Source organism: Xenopus laevis, chromosome 7L (assembly GCF_017654675.1).
Source record: "Xenopus laevis strain J_2021 chromosome 7L, Xenopus_laevis_v10.1, whole genome shotgun sequence".
Taxonomy (NCBI): domain Eukaryota; kingdom Metazoa; phylum Chordata; class Amphibia; order Anura; family Pipidae; genus Xenopus; species Xenopus laevis.
Genome location: NC_054383.1, coordinates 55463469 through 55478293, shown reverse-complemented (window position 1 = coordinate 55478293; position 14825 = coordinate 55463469). Strand labels below are relative to the sequence as shown.

General features: G+C 44.8%; 1 protein-coding gene across 5 annotated transcripts in view; it reads right to left on the bottom strand.

Annotated features, from left to right (window-relative positions):
* Positions 1-14825, bottom strand: part of dlg5.L (discs large homolog 5 L homeolog) — a 206457-nt gene that overhangs the window by 115005 nt on the left and 76627 nt on the right. For all 5 annotated transcript variants that reach the window (XM_018240317.2, XM_018240321.2, XM_018240319.2 and 2 more), the window contains 2 exons: positions 9841-10153; positions 3517-3747 (listed from right to left, as the gene is read on the bottom strand). In XM_018240317.2, the coding sequence (XP_018095806.1) occupies positions 3517-3747; positions 9841-10153 (544 nt within the window). The remainder of the gene's footprint in view (positions 1-3516; positions 3748-9840; positions 10154-14825) is intronic.

Genomic DNA, 14825 nt, shown 5'->3' with positions numbered 1-14825 from the left:
TTGCTAGGGCTGGTGCCTCCTTGGTGGTTTATGTAGGCCACCGCTGTCACATTGTTTGAATGTACCCACACTGCTCTCCCTTGTAGAAGAACAGTCCAGTGTTCCAGTGAGTGTAATATTGCTCTGAGCTCTAAGAGATTCTAAGTTTCTCTGCTTGGTTCCAAAGGCCTTGGAGTGTCTTCTGGTCCAGCACTCCTCCCCAACCCTTGAGGCTGGCGTCTGTTGTTACCACCGTCCAGGAGTGGTTGGGGAAGGGTTTGGTTGGAGTCCCCTTTCGAGTGAAAGTTTGACCTGTTACTAGATAATTACTTGTCTGTCCAAGTTCTCTCGATCCCTCCTCTGATGCCATAGTATCAGTTGTTGTAGGGGCCTGGTGTAGAGCTGAGCATAAGGTATAGTTGGAAATGATGCCACCATTGTCCCTAGAGCTCACATGGCTATTCGAAGGGGAACCGTGTTGGTTCTCCTGAGGTTCCCAATCCAGCACTGTAGAGTGTCGATCTTGTCCCTTGTGGACACCCTTTCCCTCCTGGAGTCAAGGATAAATCCGAGGTATTCCATGGTCTGTGCTGGGATAAGATTCGATTTGTTGTAATTGATTAACCAGCCCAGCTGAGTCAGTGTTTGAAGAAATTGAGATGTATGACTGTTTGCTTCCCCAAGAAGATCGTCCAAATAAAGGGGATAACTCTTATGCCCTTCAGTCTTGAGTCCTGATAATGCTGCTGCTATTACCTTCGTGAAGATGCGGGGGACCAACGACAGACCAAATGGCAGCACACAAATTGCCATTGTTTCCCGCTGGAAACAGGTTTGAATAAAACCCTTTTCCCCTGTCTAGCTGTGGAACCAGTTGGATGACCCCTGACCTTGCGAGGGCTTGGATAACTCTCGCTTGGGATTTCTCTTGGGAATTCGGGAAATTAAAAATCTGTGAGGAGGGTGTTGTGACAGGTCTATCAAATATCCGTGGTATACTACTTGGAGGACCCACTGGTCCGTTACTTGACTCTGCCACACGTCCTGAAAGGATCTCAGGTGGCTGCCTAAGGGTACCTCTTTAGGGGTGGGCACACCTTCAGGTGGAGGAGGGCTTGCCCTGGGGGGAGGGGCTTGGTAGACCCCTTGGAAGAGTTCCACATGGATCCCTGTTTGCTATGGTATCTTGGGCGGGCGCCTGTATTGGCCATCTATTTCCATCTGTGGCTTCGACCTTTGTCCCTGACGAAAAGGACAAAAAAGTGTTGTAGTTTAAAAGGAGGTCTCTTGGGCTTGCTTTGTGGAAGTAAGGTACTCTTGCCGCCTGTGGAATAATTTTGTCAAGTGCTGCCCCAAATAGCGGTTTTCCCTGTAAAGGTAGACTTACTAGGGACCTCTTTGATGTCAGGTCTGCCAACCAGGTCTTGAGCCATAAAAATTGGCGAGCAGCTATGGATTGTGCTGATGCCTTAGTGACAAGCTTTGCTGTGTCTAGTGCTGCATCACAGATGTAAGCTGTGGCATTGGCTACTTGGGAAAGTAAGAGGTCTGTCATGGGGTCCTCTGACCCTATCCAGACCTCCGTAGCCTTCGCTACCCACGCGATTGTGCATTGGTCTGAAAGGCTGATCCTGATGTGATGAAGATTGCTTTTAAAAAAAAACCTCTAGCCTCTTGTCTATTGGGGCTTTGAAGGATGCTGCATCTGCTAGTGGGATGGTGGTAGCCTTAGACAGTCTGGAAATCGGTGGATCGACTGTAGGGGGGTGAAGGTCTATACACTCTTGCAAAAAGGGATATGCTTGGGAGAAGCGTCTGGAAACTTGTACCCTACAATTGGGGGTCTTCCACTGAGACCGGAGGATCTCCTTGAGTTGCTCGTCTGCTGGAAAGACACAGGAGGCCTTTCTCTGTCTCTTGAAAACATTATTTCCAGTCTCCGTAGCGGAGGTCATATCCTCGGTATTTAGTGTTCTGAGAACAGCCTGCATTAGCCCCTCCACTTCCCCTTGTGTTCTAAGGACCTCTGTATTTCTGATAGAACCTGTCCCTCCTCATCGAAGGCGGTGTTGGGGGGCCCCCCATGACTACCGGAGGAGAATCCTGAGGCTGCTTGGAAGTCGCTGGTTGTTTGCCTTGTGTTTGTACTGGGTTTGACAGACACTCTAAGACTCTATCCAGAGTCTAAGGAATGTGGGCTAAGTTCTGCAAGGCAGCAAGTGAGAGAAAGAGAGCGTGCACCAGTTCTGAGTCAGAGTCCCTCTGAGAAGTAGTGGCCATGTGACCACCGGGTGGTTGTTTGGGTGCTAGTAATGGATTAGGAGGGTTAAGGTTGGGTCTACATGCTGCACACACTGGCTAAGCAGAAACAGCAAAGAACTTGGCCTTGCACCCTGCACATGCAAAACAAGACACCAGAGGTGTAGTGAGTGCAGGTCCCCCAATCTAGGTGAGAGAAATTTATTTATTGTGTTAGGAAAGTATAGGGCGTAGAATAGTGGGAGATGTGCCTATAGGAAGTAGGGTTTGTTGTTTTGGTACAGGTTGGTCTAAAATGTCTCTGACTTGGACTGTGAGTTTGTGACTGTTTGCATCTTTAAGGAACTGCAGACCATCAACTGGACCATCTTGTGGAGTTTCAAAAACTCTTTAAAGTTAATGGTTAGCAGTTCAGTTCTATGCGTTATGTTTTCTGTCCATCCCCACCAATGGGAGTTTAATTTTTTTTAAATGGAAGACAGCAATGGACAGATTATATACAGACTTTATCCTGATACAACACTACAGGGCTTGTTTACAATGCACCACATATTGTGCAAACTGCAAAAAAAGTGCATTGTGCAAATAGCCAAAGGCCTCTGGACTCTGCTTTAGAGCACAGAGACCTGCTGCTCACCCTTTACTTATGTGATGCTGAAAGTAGTGTGCAAAGTGCAAAAAATTATGTACTTGGCCATTTTGGCCACTTTGTACACTGTGTTCAGCTGTGTGCATAAAGCTACAGGTCTCTACGTTGACAGAGTTAGCCAGCGCAGGATCTAAGCTAGGCGGGCAAAGAGTGGCACATAGGTGTGGCTTCTTCCACCCTTAACTTGCGCATCATTTGGACATGCTGTCTGCCCTCTGCACTGAGCTTACGGTTTTTGACCCGGTTACCCCACCTGTAAGTGAGAACTAATAGGATAGCATCATAAATAAGGTTCAGATATCCATCTTCTTCAGTAAACTTTTGCACATGCATTTTGAAACACGTTTTTGAATTGTTCTAATCAGGGTTTTGTTTTTTTTTAAGTAAAATAAAAAAAAACCTCTTTACAAGGATGCCCCTCTATTGAAACTATATATAAAAGTTGGATAGGTCTCCCTCTTTCTCGCTCACTTACTGTTCATTTACTCTTCATTTTTACTTGGGAGGAAACGGTTTGCAAATGCAGTGTGAGGTCAAATAAAGTTGGACTATCTACTGAGCAAAGTATCATTTTTAATTATTTTAATAACAGCCTGTTGTCTACTACATTTTAATTAATATAAAGATACCTGTCTGGCTTGGTAGTATTCTCTTAGTAGATGGTCCCTTTGTATAATGGCCTCGGTCCTCTCTTTTCTTGCCACATCTCGCTCTTCCTTGACAGTCTCTATATCCTTGCATGCCTGGTCAAGTTCTTTTTGGGCCTCTGCTTTGTCCTTTACTTCATGGCAGTATTTCTCTAGAAGTTCATTTCTCTCAAAAATAGATCTGTCACGCTCCACCAGAGCGGAGTTAAGCTCCTGTGGATGAGAAGGGTAAAGTCTATGTACCGGCTTGCTTTCGATCAACCTGAACAAGATGAAATGTGTATATGTAATGTCAGGAAACAGAGGGAATTACTTTATAAAGGACTAGTTTTACAATAAAATATATTGGTTTATCAGGAAAAGTAGTATCAAATATAAAAAGGGTCCCTTTTTGTCAGGGCCCGAAGGCTCTGTTGAAGTGTGGACCAAGGAGGAGGCAGTAACACCAAGTTCGCGGTACAAAAGGATTTATCAAGAGAATAGTCGTAAACAGGCAAATGGTCAAATACAGGCAGCAAGGATCAGAGTCGTAAAACAGGCAAGAAGTCGGTACACGGATAATCAGAAAAGCAGTAAATCACACCCAGGAACTATACAAGATAGACCTATAATTGGGCAAGGATGAAAAGGGCAATTAGGAATAAATAGTCCAAAGTTGGCGCCAAAACTTGACGCGGTGACGTCATGACGCCGACGCCGGCGTCCTCACGTTGGCGTCCTGACGCCGACGCACGTTCTGACGCCGGCGTCCATTCCGTCGCCGGCGACCAATCCTGGGGCGACACGTTTCAGACGCAGTCATATTACGACCAGGAAGAACCGCATGGTGGAGCAGGAGGTCGCCATCTTGGATGTCCCGTGGGGTAAGTTCTCCATTACAGTACCCCCCTCCTTAGGGGGGGCCTCAGGACCACCGAGGCTAGGGGAAGAAGGAAAGAGTCTGTGGAACTTACGAACCAGGACAGGTGCATGTACGTCGGAGCTTCTCACCCAAGAACACTCCTCAGGACCGAACCCCTTCCACTCGATAAGATATTGAAGAATGCCCCTGGAAATACGAGAGTCCAAGATTCTTTTGACTTCAAATTCCATATGATCGTCAACCAAAACAGGAGCTGGAGAAGAAGAAGAAGAAGGGCAAGACATAGCAGGTTTAAGCAGGGAAACATGAAAAACATTGGGTATCCGCAGTTCAGGAGGAAGTTGAAGACGAACAGCCACAGGGTTGATGATTTCGATGATAGGGAAGGGACCGATGAATTTAGGACCAAGCTTGGGTGTAGGAATCTTGAGACGAATGTTGCGTGTGGAAAGAAAAACTTTATCACCGGGAATGTATGGAGGGGAAGAAATCCTTCTTTTGTCAGCAAACTTTTTCTGCACCAGGGAACTCTTCTCTAAGTTTGCCGCAGTGGCATGCCAAATAGCCAACATGTGAGCAGCTTGGTCATTGGCCGCAGGCACATTGGTAAGAAGAAGATCCTGAGAAAACGCCAAAGGATTGAGACCATACACACAGAAGAAAGGAGACTTCTGGGAAGAAGAATGCAGAGCGTTGTTGTGGGCAAATTCCGCCCAGGGAAGAAGATCCGACCAATCATCCTGGCACAAGGACACATGACAACGAAGAAACTGTTCCAAGGCCTGATTGACCCGTTCAGCGGCTCCATTAGACTGTGGGTGGTAGGCAGAAGAAAATTGAAGAGAAATGTTAAGAGCTTTGCAAAGAGACCTCCAGAACTTGGAAATAAACTGGGAACCCCGATCAGACACAATCTCGGTAGGAAAACCATGGAGACGAAATATATGTTTGTTGAAAAGTCCAGAGAGTTCAGGAGCAGAAGGCAATTTCCGAAGAGGCGTGAAGTGAGCCATTTTGCTGAATCTGTCGATCACCACCCAGATGACAGTGTGACCAGACGAAACAGGGAGATCGACAATGAAATCCATCGCCAAGTGAGTCCAAGGTCGAGATGGAATGGGAAGTGGCAAGAGTAAACCCTTGGGGGGAGAATGTCCGGACTTGGAAACAGCACAAGTGGAACAGGACAAAACAAAGTCTTTGACATCTTTCCTTAGGGTCGGCCACCAGACCAAACGAGACAAGAGCTCGGTTGTCTTCTTAATCCCTGGATGACCAGCCTGTTTGGAACTGTGAGCTTGGGATAAAATGTCATGACGAAATTCCGGAGGGACAAAGGCAACACCAAGAGGGGTCTCTACAGGAGCCGAAGACTGAGCAGAAAGTAACTGAGAGGCACAGGAGGGAAACAAGGCGGCAATAATCTTGGTAGAGGGCACAATGGGTACAGGATCTTCGGGACAGGAATCTTCAGGAGTAAAGCTTCTGGACAGAGCGTCAGCCTTCCTGTTTCTGGAGCCAGGACGAAAGGTGATAATAAAATTAAAACGAGAAAAGAAAAGTGCCCACCTGGCTTGCCGGGGATTGAGGCGCTTGAGGGATTGAATAAACTCAAGGTTCTTGTGGTCGGTAAAGATTGTCACCGGAATAGAAGAACCTTCAAGCTAATGTCTCCACTCTTCCAAGGCCAACTTCACGGCAAGTAGCTCCCGATTGCCCACATCGTAGTTCTGCTCAGGGGAAGAAAATTTTTTGGAGAAAAAAGCACAAGGGTGGAGTTTTCCGTCAGAAGAAGATCTTTGAGACAGAACTGCTCCAGCTCCTACATCGGAGGCATCGACTTCAATGAAGAAGGGTTGTAGGGGTTCAGGGTGTCGAAGAATAGGAGCAGAAGAAAAGGCTTCCTTGAGGGTCTTGAAGGCTTCGAGAGCTAGAGGGGGCCAGGGTTGAGGTTTACTCCCTTTACGGATCAGGGCAAGAATTGGATGGATCTTGGAAGAAAAGTTTTTGATAAATTGTCTATAATAGTTGGCGAAGCCAATAAACCTCTGGACTGCCTTAACGCTGGTAGGAAGAGGCCAATCCAAAATTGCAGAAACTTTGGCGGGATCCATCTTAAAACCTTGAGGAGAAATGATGTAGCCAAGAAAAGGAATGGAAGAAACTTCGAAGGTGCATTTTTCCAATTTGGCGAAGAGATTGTTTTTCCTCAACCTGGAAAGAACTTCACGTACTTGACAACGATGATCAAAAAGGTTTTTGGAAAAAATAAGAATGTCGTCTAAATACACGACCACACACTGTCCCAAGAGATCACGAAAAATGTCATTGACTAATTCTTGGAAGACCGCAGGAGCATTGCAAAGACCGAATGGCATGACGAGATACTCGAGTATTGAAAGCGGTCTTCCATTCATCTCCCTCACGGATCCGAATGAGATTGTAGGCCCCACGTAGATCCAACTTAGTAAAGAAACTAGCCCCCTTGAGCTGATCGAAAAGTTCAGAGATGAGAGGAAGAGGAAGAGGATATCTGTTCTTTACGGTGATTTTATTTAACCCCCTGTAGTCAATGCAGGGCCGCAAACTGCCATCTTTCTTTCCAACAAAGAAGAACCCTGCTCCAGCAGGGGAGGTAGAAGGACGAATAAAACCTCTTTGAAGATTCTCCTGGATATAGGACTTCATAGCAGAAGTTTCGGAGGGAGAAAGCGGATAAGTGCGGCCTCGGGGAGGCATTGAGCCGGGTAAAAGTTCGATAGGACAATCATAGGGACGATGAGGTGGGAGAGTCTCAGCGGACTTCTTATCAAAGACATCGGAAAAGGCTTGGTACACAGGAGGGAGAGAAGAACTTGAAGACACTGAAGAAACTTTGACAACAGGAACAGCAGGTAAACAGTTGTGTACACAAAATGGACTCCAACGGGAAATTTGTGAGAAGGACCAGTCAATGACCGGATTATGAACACACAGCCAAGGCAGTCCCAGGACCACAGGAGTTGAAGGGCAATCAATAAGAAGAAAATACAGTCTTTCCAAATGCATAGTGCCCACCTTGAAGGAAAGTTCCTGAGTAGACTGCGAGATGATGGCAGAAGAAAGAGGACGATCATCAATCGCCAGGACTCGAAGAGGGGTTGCCAAGGGTTGAAGCGGAATGACATGGTTATCAGCAAAGGCACGATCCATGAAGTTGCCTGCAGCACCAGAATCGAGGAAGGCCTGAGAAGAGATCTTCTTGGAGCCGAACTGGATTTGAACAGGAAGAAGAAAACGTTGAGCAGAAGAATGGGGAGGAGAACAAATTCCACCCAGGTAAGTCTCCCCAAGCTTACCTAGGTTTTGGAGTTTCCCGGCTTCACTGGGCATTCCTGGGCGAAGTGAGCTTTTCCCCCACAGTAGAGGCATAACCCAGCAGCCCTTCTCCGGAGCTTCTCCTGTTCGGAAAGGCGTGCCCGTCCGATCTGCATTGGTTCTTCAGATGGCAAAGAAGAAGTAGCAGGTGCCACAGGAGGAGGAGGAAGAAGATTGGAAGCCGGACTGGGGAGTAGGGGTCTTTGGAAGCGTGGAGCCAGGGTGGGTTGGAACCTGGAAAACTTCCTAGCACGTTCCCTGTCAAGTTCGACTTGGAACTCCCTCTGTCGGGTGTCAACCTTCACAGCCAACGCAACAAGGTCCTCCCATCGAGGAGGAATCTCCCGAGATACAAGATCGTTCTTGATGCGCATCGCCAGACCGTTGTAAAAGGCAGCATGGTATCCATCATTATTCCACGAAGTTTCTGCCACGAGAGTTCGGAACTCGATGGCATATTCGGGAACTGAACGAGTCCCTTGCTGCAGCTGGAATAAACGAGCCGAGGCAGAAGTAGCCCGACCAGGAGCATCAAACACTGTGCGAAGGTCCCGGATGAAGGCCCTGGCATCGTCGATTACCGGATCCTCCTTCTCCCAAAGAGGAGAAGCCCACTCCAGAGCTTTCCCTTGCAGGCGGGTGATAATATAGCCCACTTTTGCTCGCTCCGAGACAAACTGACCTGGAAGCAGGGTGAATTGGATCTCACACTGGTTGATGAAACCACGGCATGATTCCGGATCACCGCTGTAAAGAGGAGGTGCAGGGATACGAGGCTCGGAAACCTGGAGCGGAGTTGCAGGAACTGGCATAGGAACTGGAGCCACAGGAGATAAAGCAGACAGTTTCTCCAGGATTGCTTCAAGTGCCTGGCCGAAGTGGGTTTGCTGGGCTTCATAGGAGTGCATGCGGGAAGCCAATCCACGAACGGCTCTGCCGACATCAGTTGGAACTTGAGGCTCCTCAGAGGGGTCCATGGCCCAATTATACTGTCAGGGCCCGAAGGCTCTGTTGAAGTGTGGACCAAGGAGGAGGCAGTAACACCAAGTTCGCGGTACAAAAGGATTTATCAAGAGAATAGTCGTAAACAGGCAAATGGTCAAATACAGGCAGCAAGGATCAGAGTCGTAAAACAGGCAAGAAGTCGGTACACGGATAATCAGAAAAGCAGTAAATCACACCCAGGAACTATACAAGATAGACCTATAATTGGGCAAGGATGAAAAGGGCAATTAGGAATAAATAGTCCAAAGTTGGCACCAAAACTTGACGCGGTGACGTCATGACGCCGACGTCGGCGTCCTCACGTTGGCGTCCTGACACCGACGCACGTTCTGACGCCGGACGTCCATTCCGTCGCCGGCGACCAATCCTGGGGCGACACGTTTCAGACGCAGTCATATTACGACCAGGAAGAACCGCATGGTGGAGCAGGAGGTTGCCATCTTGGATGTCCCGTGGGGTAAGTTCTCCATTTTCCATTACACTTTTACCTCTTTGTATCAATCAGTATTTGTATATATTTTGTATTTTATACAAAGCATCCACCACACAAACAAATTAATATTACTAGGAAGTTTCATGCAACAAGAGCTGGCGAATAAAGAAACATAGTTTCAGAGTAAGAACAAAAAATGCCACAACACTGTCGCTTCCCACAAGCAATATTCTGTTTTGAAAACAATTGTGAAATATATTAAAACATGCATACAAGTAAAAACACAAAATATGATCAGCAAATATGAAGCTGAGAAATGAGACAGATCTAAAACAACAACTTTTCTACACAGACTATCTATGGATCTGGGAAACATATTATGCAATTATTGCATAATTGCAATTTAGGTGGATCTGTAATGGGTAGTAGATATTTTTATCATGCCACATGAGCCTAAGCCTTCAGGCCTCTGAAGTCACTTATTTGCAAGTTTATAGATGTGGTTGCATAACTAGAAATACAGCCCTAAAGGGAAGAATGAATAGTGGGAAGATTGCCTGATATTTCCCATGTCAAAGAAGAAAGGAATTAAGCAGAAATGTAGATGGGGTAAAAGTTCATTTTCATCAAATGTAGATTCTGTATTTACCTGTCTAAGAGCTTCCATCTCCTCACTGGCCACCCGCTTCTCACTGGAAGTATTCTTTAATCGACCTTGCGCAAGCTCTATCTCAGTCTGCATTTTGTCCATTTCTTTGATGACTTGGTCTCGCTCGCTCATGATCAGACGATATTCATTAAACACAGAGTCTCTTTCTTCCTTGTATTTCTCTGCTTCCTTGGAAGCCTTCAGCTGCATGGTTTTAAAGCGTGTGGCCTCTGCCTGCAATCGCTCCATCTCCCTCTGAAGCTCTTTGTTCTGTAACGTTACTTTGTTTAATTCCTGCTGGATGGAATCATACCTAAAGGAGATAAAACATTTGCCACTACTATGTAAATGACTTAAAGAAGAATCAAACCATTGCTACTAAAATCCCCTACCTTACATAGACCCCCTCCCTGCTCCCCCCCAGCATAGGTTACCTTTGCTAAATGCTCCTAACTCTTTACATACCCCTCGGTGCAGATTCTGTCCAGCTGAGTTTATGGCAGCAATCATCTTCTCTTCTGTAATCTTCGGGAATAGAGTCGCATATCGGCCCATGCGCAGTTGGAGCAATTTTCTGGTTCGCAACAACCGCGCATGCCCTGCAAGTTGCGGAAATAGCCAAAGTGCAGGAAGAAGACACTCCCTGCACCTCCCTATAAATTGTTCCATAACAGCTGCATTTCCCCTTGCAACTCCCTGCACCTCCCTATAAATTGTTCCATAACAGCTGCATTACCCCTTCCACCTCCCTATAAATTGTTCCACAACAGCTGCATTTCCCCTTGCAACTCCCTGCACCTCCCTATAAATTGTACCATAACAGCTGTATTTCTCCTTGCAACTCCCTGCACCTCCCTATAAATTGTACCATAACAGCTGCTTTTCTCCTTGCAACTCCCTACACCTCCCAAATTGTTCCATAACAGCTGCATTTCCCCTTGCAACTCCCTGCACCTCCCTATAAATTGTTCCATAACAGCTGCATTCCCCCTTCCACCTCCCTATAAATTGTTCCACAACAGCTGCATTTTACCTTGCAACTCCCTGCACCTGATAAAATTGTTCCAGAACAGCTGCATTTTACCTTGCAACTCCCTGCACCTGATCATAAACTGTTCCACAACAGCTGCACTTCCCCTTGCAACTCCCTGCACCTGGTCATAAATTGTTCCAGAACAGCTGCATTTCTCCTTGCAACTCCCTGCACCTGATCATAAACTGTTCCACAACAGCTGCACTTCCCCTTGCAACTCCCTGCACCTGGTCATAAATTGTTCCAGAACAGCTGCATTTCCCCTTGCAACTCCCTGCACCTGGTCATAAACTGTTCCACAACAACTGCATTCCCCTTGCAACTCCCTGCACCTGATCATAAACTGTTCCACAACAGCTGCACTTCCCCTTGCAACTCCCTGCACCTGGTCACAAATTGTTCCAGAACAGCTGCATTTTACCTTGCAACTCACAGCACCTGGTCATAAATTCCAGAAAAGCTGCATTTCCCCTTGCAACTCCCTGCACCTGGTCATAAATTGTTCCAGAACAGCTGCATTTCTCCTTGCAACTCCCTGCACCTGATCATAAACTGTTCCACAACAGCTGCACTTCCCCTTGCAACTCCCTGCACCTGGTCATAAATTGTTCCAGAACAGCTGCATTTCCCCTTGCAACTCCCTGCACCTGGTCATAAACTGTTCCACAACAACTGCATTCCCCTTGCAACTCCCTGCACCTGATCATAAACTGTTCCACAACAGCTGCACTTCCCCTTGCAACTCCCTGCACCTGGTCACAAATTGTTCCAGAACAGCTGCATTTCCCCTTGCAACTCCCTGCACCTGGTCATAAACTGTTCCACAACAACTGCATTCCCCTTGCAACTCCCTGCACCTGGTCATAAATTGTTTCAGAACAGCTGCATTTTACCTTGCAACTCACAGCACCTGGTCATAAATTCCAGAAAAGCTGCATTTCCCCTTGCAACTCCCTGCACCTGATTATAAATTGTCCCAGAACAGCTGCATTTTACCTTGCAACTCCTTGCACCTGATCAAATTGTTCCATAACAGCTGCATTTTACCTTGCAACTCCCTGCACCTGATTATAAATTGCCCCAGAACAGCTGCATTTTACCTTGCTACTCCCTGCACCTGATCAAATTGTTCCAGAACAGCTGCATTTTACCTTGCAACTCCCTGCACCTGATCATAAACTGTTCCACAACAGCTGCATTCCCCTTGCAACTTCCTTCACCTGGTCATAAATTGTTCCAGAACAGCTGCATTTACTCCCTTGCAACTCCCTGCACCTGGTCATATATAAATATGAAGGAAAACAAACCTACAGCTGCTGTTCTGCAATATCATAGCAGTAAATACTAATGTACACTGTTTGTATAAGTTTTATAATGTAATAGAGGCAGTGAGTTGCACAGTGTATAACAATATATTATGGACTATAGATTATGTTCAGGTACATGTGTGACTGATGCCTATTTGCTCTGGAACACAGGACAATACTCATTACTGTTGTACTTTAAATAAAAGAAAATACTATTACTATTACAGTTTGTATCAACCTTCACATCTGTTGATTTAAGTTGAACATTTCAGGGATGTTGTTATAAGTGAATGATCAGGCAGCAGCATAAGACAGTTATGTGCAGGCTGGGACACACCGGGCAGAGGGTGGGAGGGGAGGGGTTCGGCTGCTACAGCTCAGGAGTTCAGCCTGTCAGTCAGTGCTGTGACCGCTTCCTGTGAGAGAATGAACAGACACTCCCACTCTTCATTTCAGCCTAGACACCGAGCAGAGAGGTTCTCTCTGCAGCTCTGATATAATGACAGTTCTAGGAGGTAAAATGCTTTCAAAACGTCTTTCTTTCTGCATCATTACATGTTTTGAGGAAGGATGAGTAATATATCTGAATATGAAGGTTATATGAAATGTCCCCTTTAAAAAAGTTAGGACAGATCCAGCTGATGTTTTGCAACATTAACATTCACTTTAAGTATCTTTAAATGGCAGCATGCCCCTTTTTTCAACATTAGGTCAATAAACAGAGCTTGCTCGGAAGAAACTTTTTGTCTACTGCCTTATTGTCTAATGAAATGTAATGGTTTCTGTTATTTTTTGCACTAAACAGGACACAATCTGAAACTAAATGTAAAGTCATATTCTACTTTAGGGCTCCCTAAAAGCAGTCTTTGTTTGTGATAAAAAAGCATCTCAATGTACAGAGGGTTTCAAAGTGGATTGCGGTTTGTGATTTTAAGAACTAGAAGTATAACCAAACTTATGGCTGAAGGGGTGGCTCAGTAAGTTAAAGGGGTTGTTCACCTTTGAGATAACTTTTAGTATGATACAGAGAGGGATATTCTGAGACAATTTGCAATTGGTTTTAATTTTTTAATATTTAAGGATTTTGAGTTATTTAGCTTTTTATTCAGCAGCTCTTCAATTTGCATTTTAAGCAATCTGGTAGCTTGGGTCCAAATTACCCTAGCAACCATGATTTGATTTGCATAAGAGACTGGAATATGAATAGGAAAGGGCCAGAACAGAAAGAGGAGTAATAGAAAGTAGCAATAACGACACATTTGTAGCCTTACAAAGCATTAGCTTTTTTAGAGGGGGTCAGCGACGCCCATTTAAAAGCTGCAAAGAGTCAGAAGAAAAAGGCAATTACTTATAAAACTATAAAAAATAAATAATGAAAAACAATCAAAAGTTGTTTAGAATTGGCCATTCTATAACATACTAAAAGTTACCTTAAAGGTGAACCACCCCTTTAATACAAAATGATGTAAATGTGAAGTCAGTCTTTGTTAGACTGACTTCTGCAAAAACACACCTCCTGGAACTCTCCAGCGATGGGAGCGTCACTCCTGCTCCAGGAATTGTAAGTGGCCTTTATGTGCACACTTATTACACACATTTTAGTAAAGATTCTTTTTTTTTTCTTTCTTTTTTTATTTTGCAGACTTATATACACTTATATACAAACTTACAAACTGCCACACAACTTTTAGAAGTGTACACACAAAAAACTCAGGTTTTTTTTTACCATTTTGTGTTTTTTTTACCCCTACAGTTTATTTTGGCAGCATGACTATTGGATAATCTAGTTTGGCCACTAATTACGCTGTTGGATAAGTTATTTTGTTATTTCGTTGATTTACACAATTTGTGTGGATTTAATGCAATTTTATCACTTTATTATTGTTCCTTATGTATTTTAGTATAGTTTAGCTGTTTTGTGCTTTGGTATAGAAATATGTTTTTTACTTTGTTTGATCCGACAGAATATGTGCTTTCCAAAAATATATGGTTCTCTGGGGGTCTTTTTACAGTTTAGGGGCCTTACGGCACATAATGCACAGTCAGGGCTCTGTTTTCAGCAGCTGAGTTGGCCAGCGTGGAAATTCATATGCACGTTTTTCATTTGGGGTCCATACATACCACATAGTTTGGTAAATCTATGCATATTGGGCATCAAACTCTTCAGTAGACCTCTGACGTCCATATTAAGGGTCATTTTTCTTTGTAAGTGAAACATTGAGTGAGATAAATGCTGCAAACCAACATTTTTAATTGATTTTCAGAAATGTCATAAAAGCTTTGATGTTTATAAAAGCTTTGCAGTTTGGTAGTATGGTGTAGAAATACATCTTTATCTTTGTTGGATTCATCAAAATGTGTACTTCCCAAAAATATATGTTTTGCAGTCAGGGGTCTTGGTTCACAGAAGGCCAATCGGCAGTGGAGAAAATTCATATGCACTATTTTTATTTGGTGTCTGTACATGCCAGCTGCTTTGGTTTAGCTATGCATATCTGGCATCAAAATGTTCTGTAGACCCTTGGAGTCAATATTTAGGGTATTTTCCAGTTGTATGTAAGAAATTGAGTGAGATAAATGTGGACAATTGCAATATTTTTAGGCGATTTTCAGAAATGTCATAAAAAACGCTGCCTTTAGTGTAG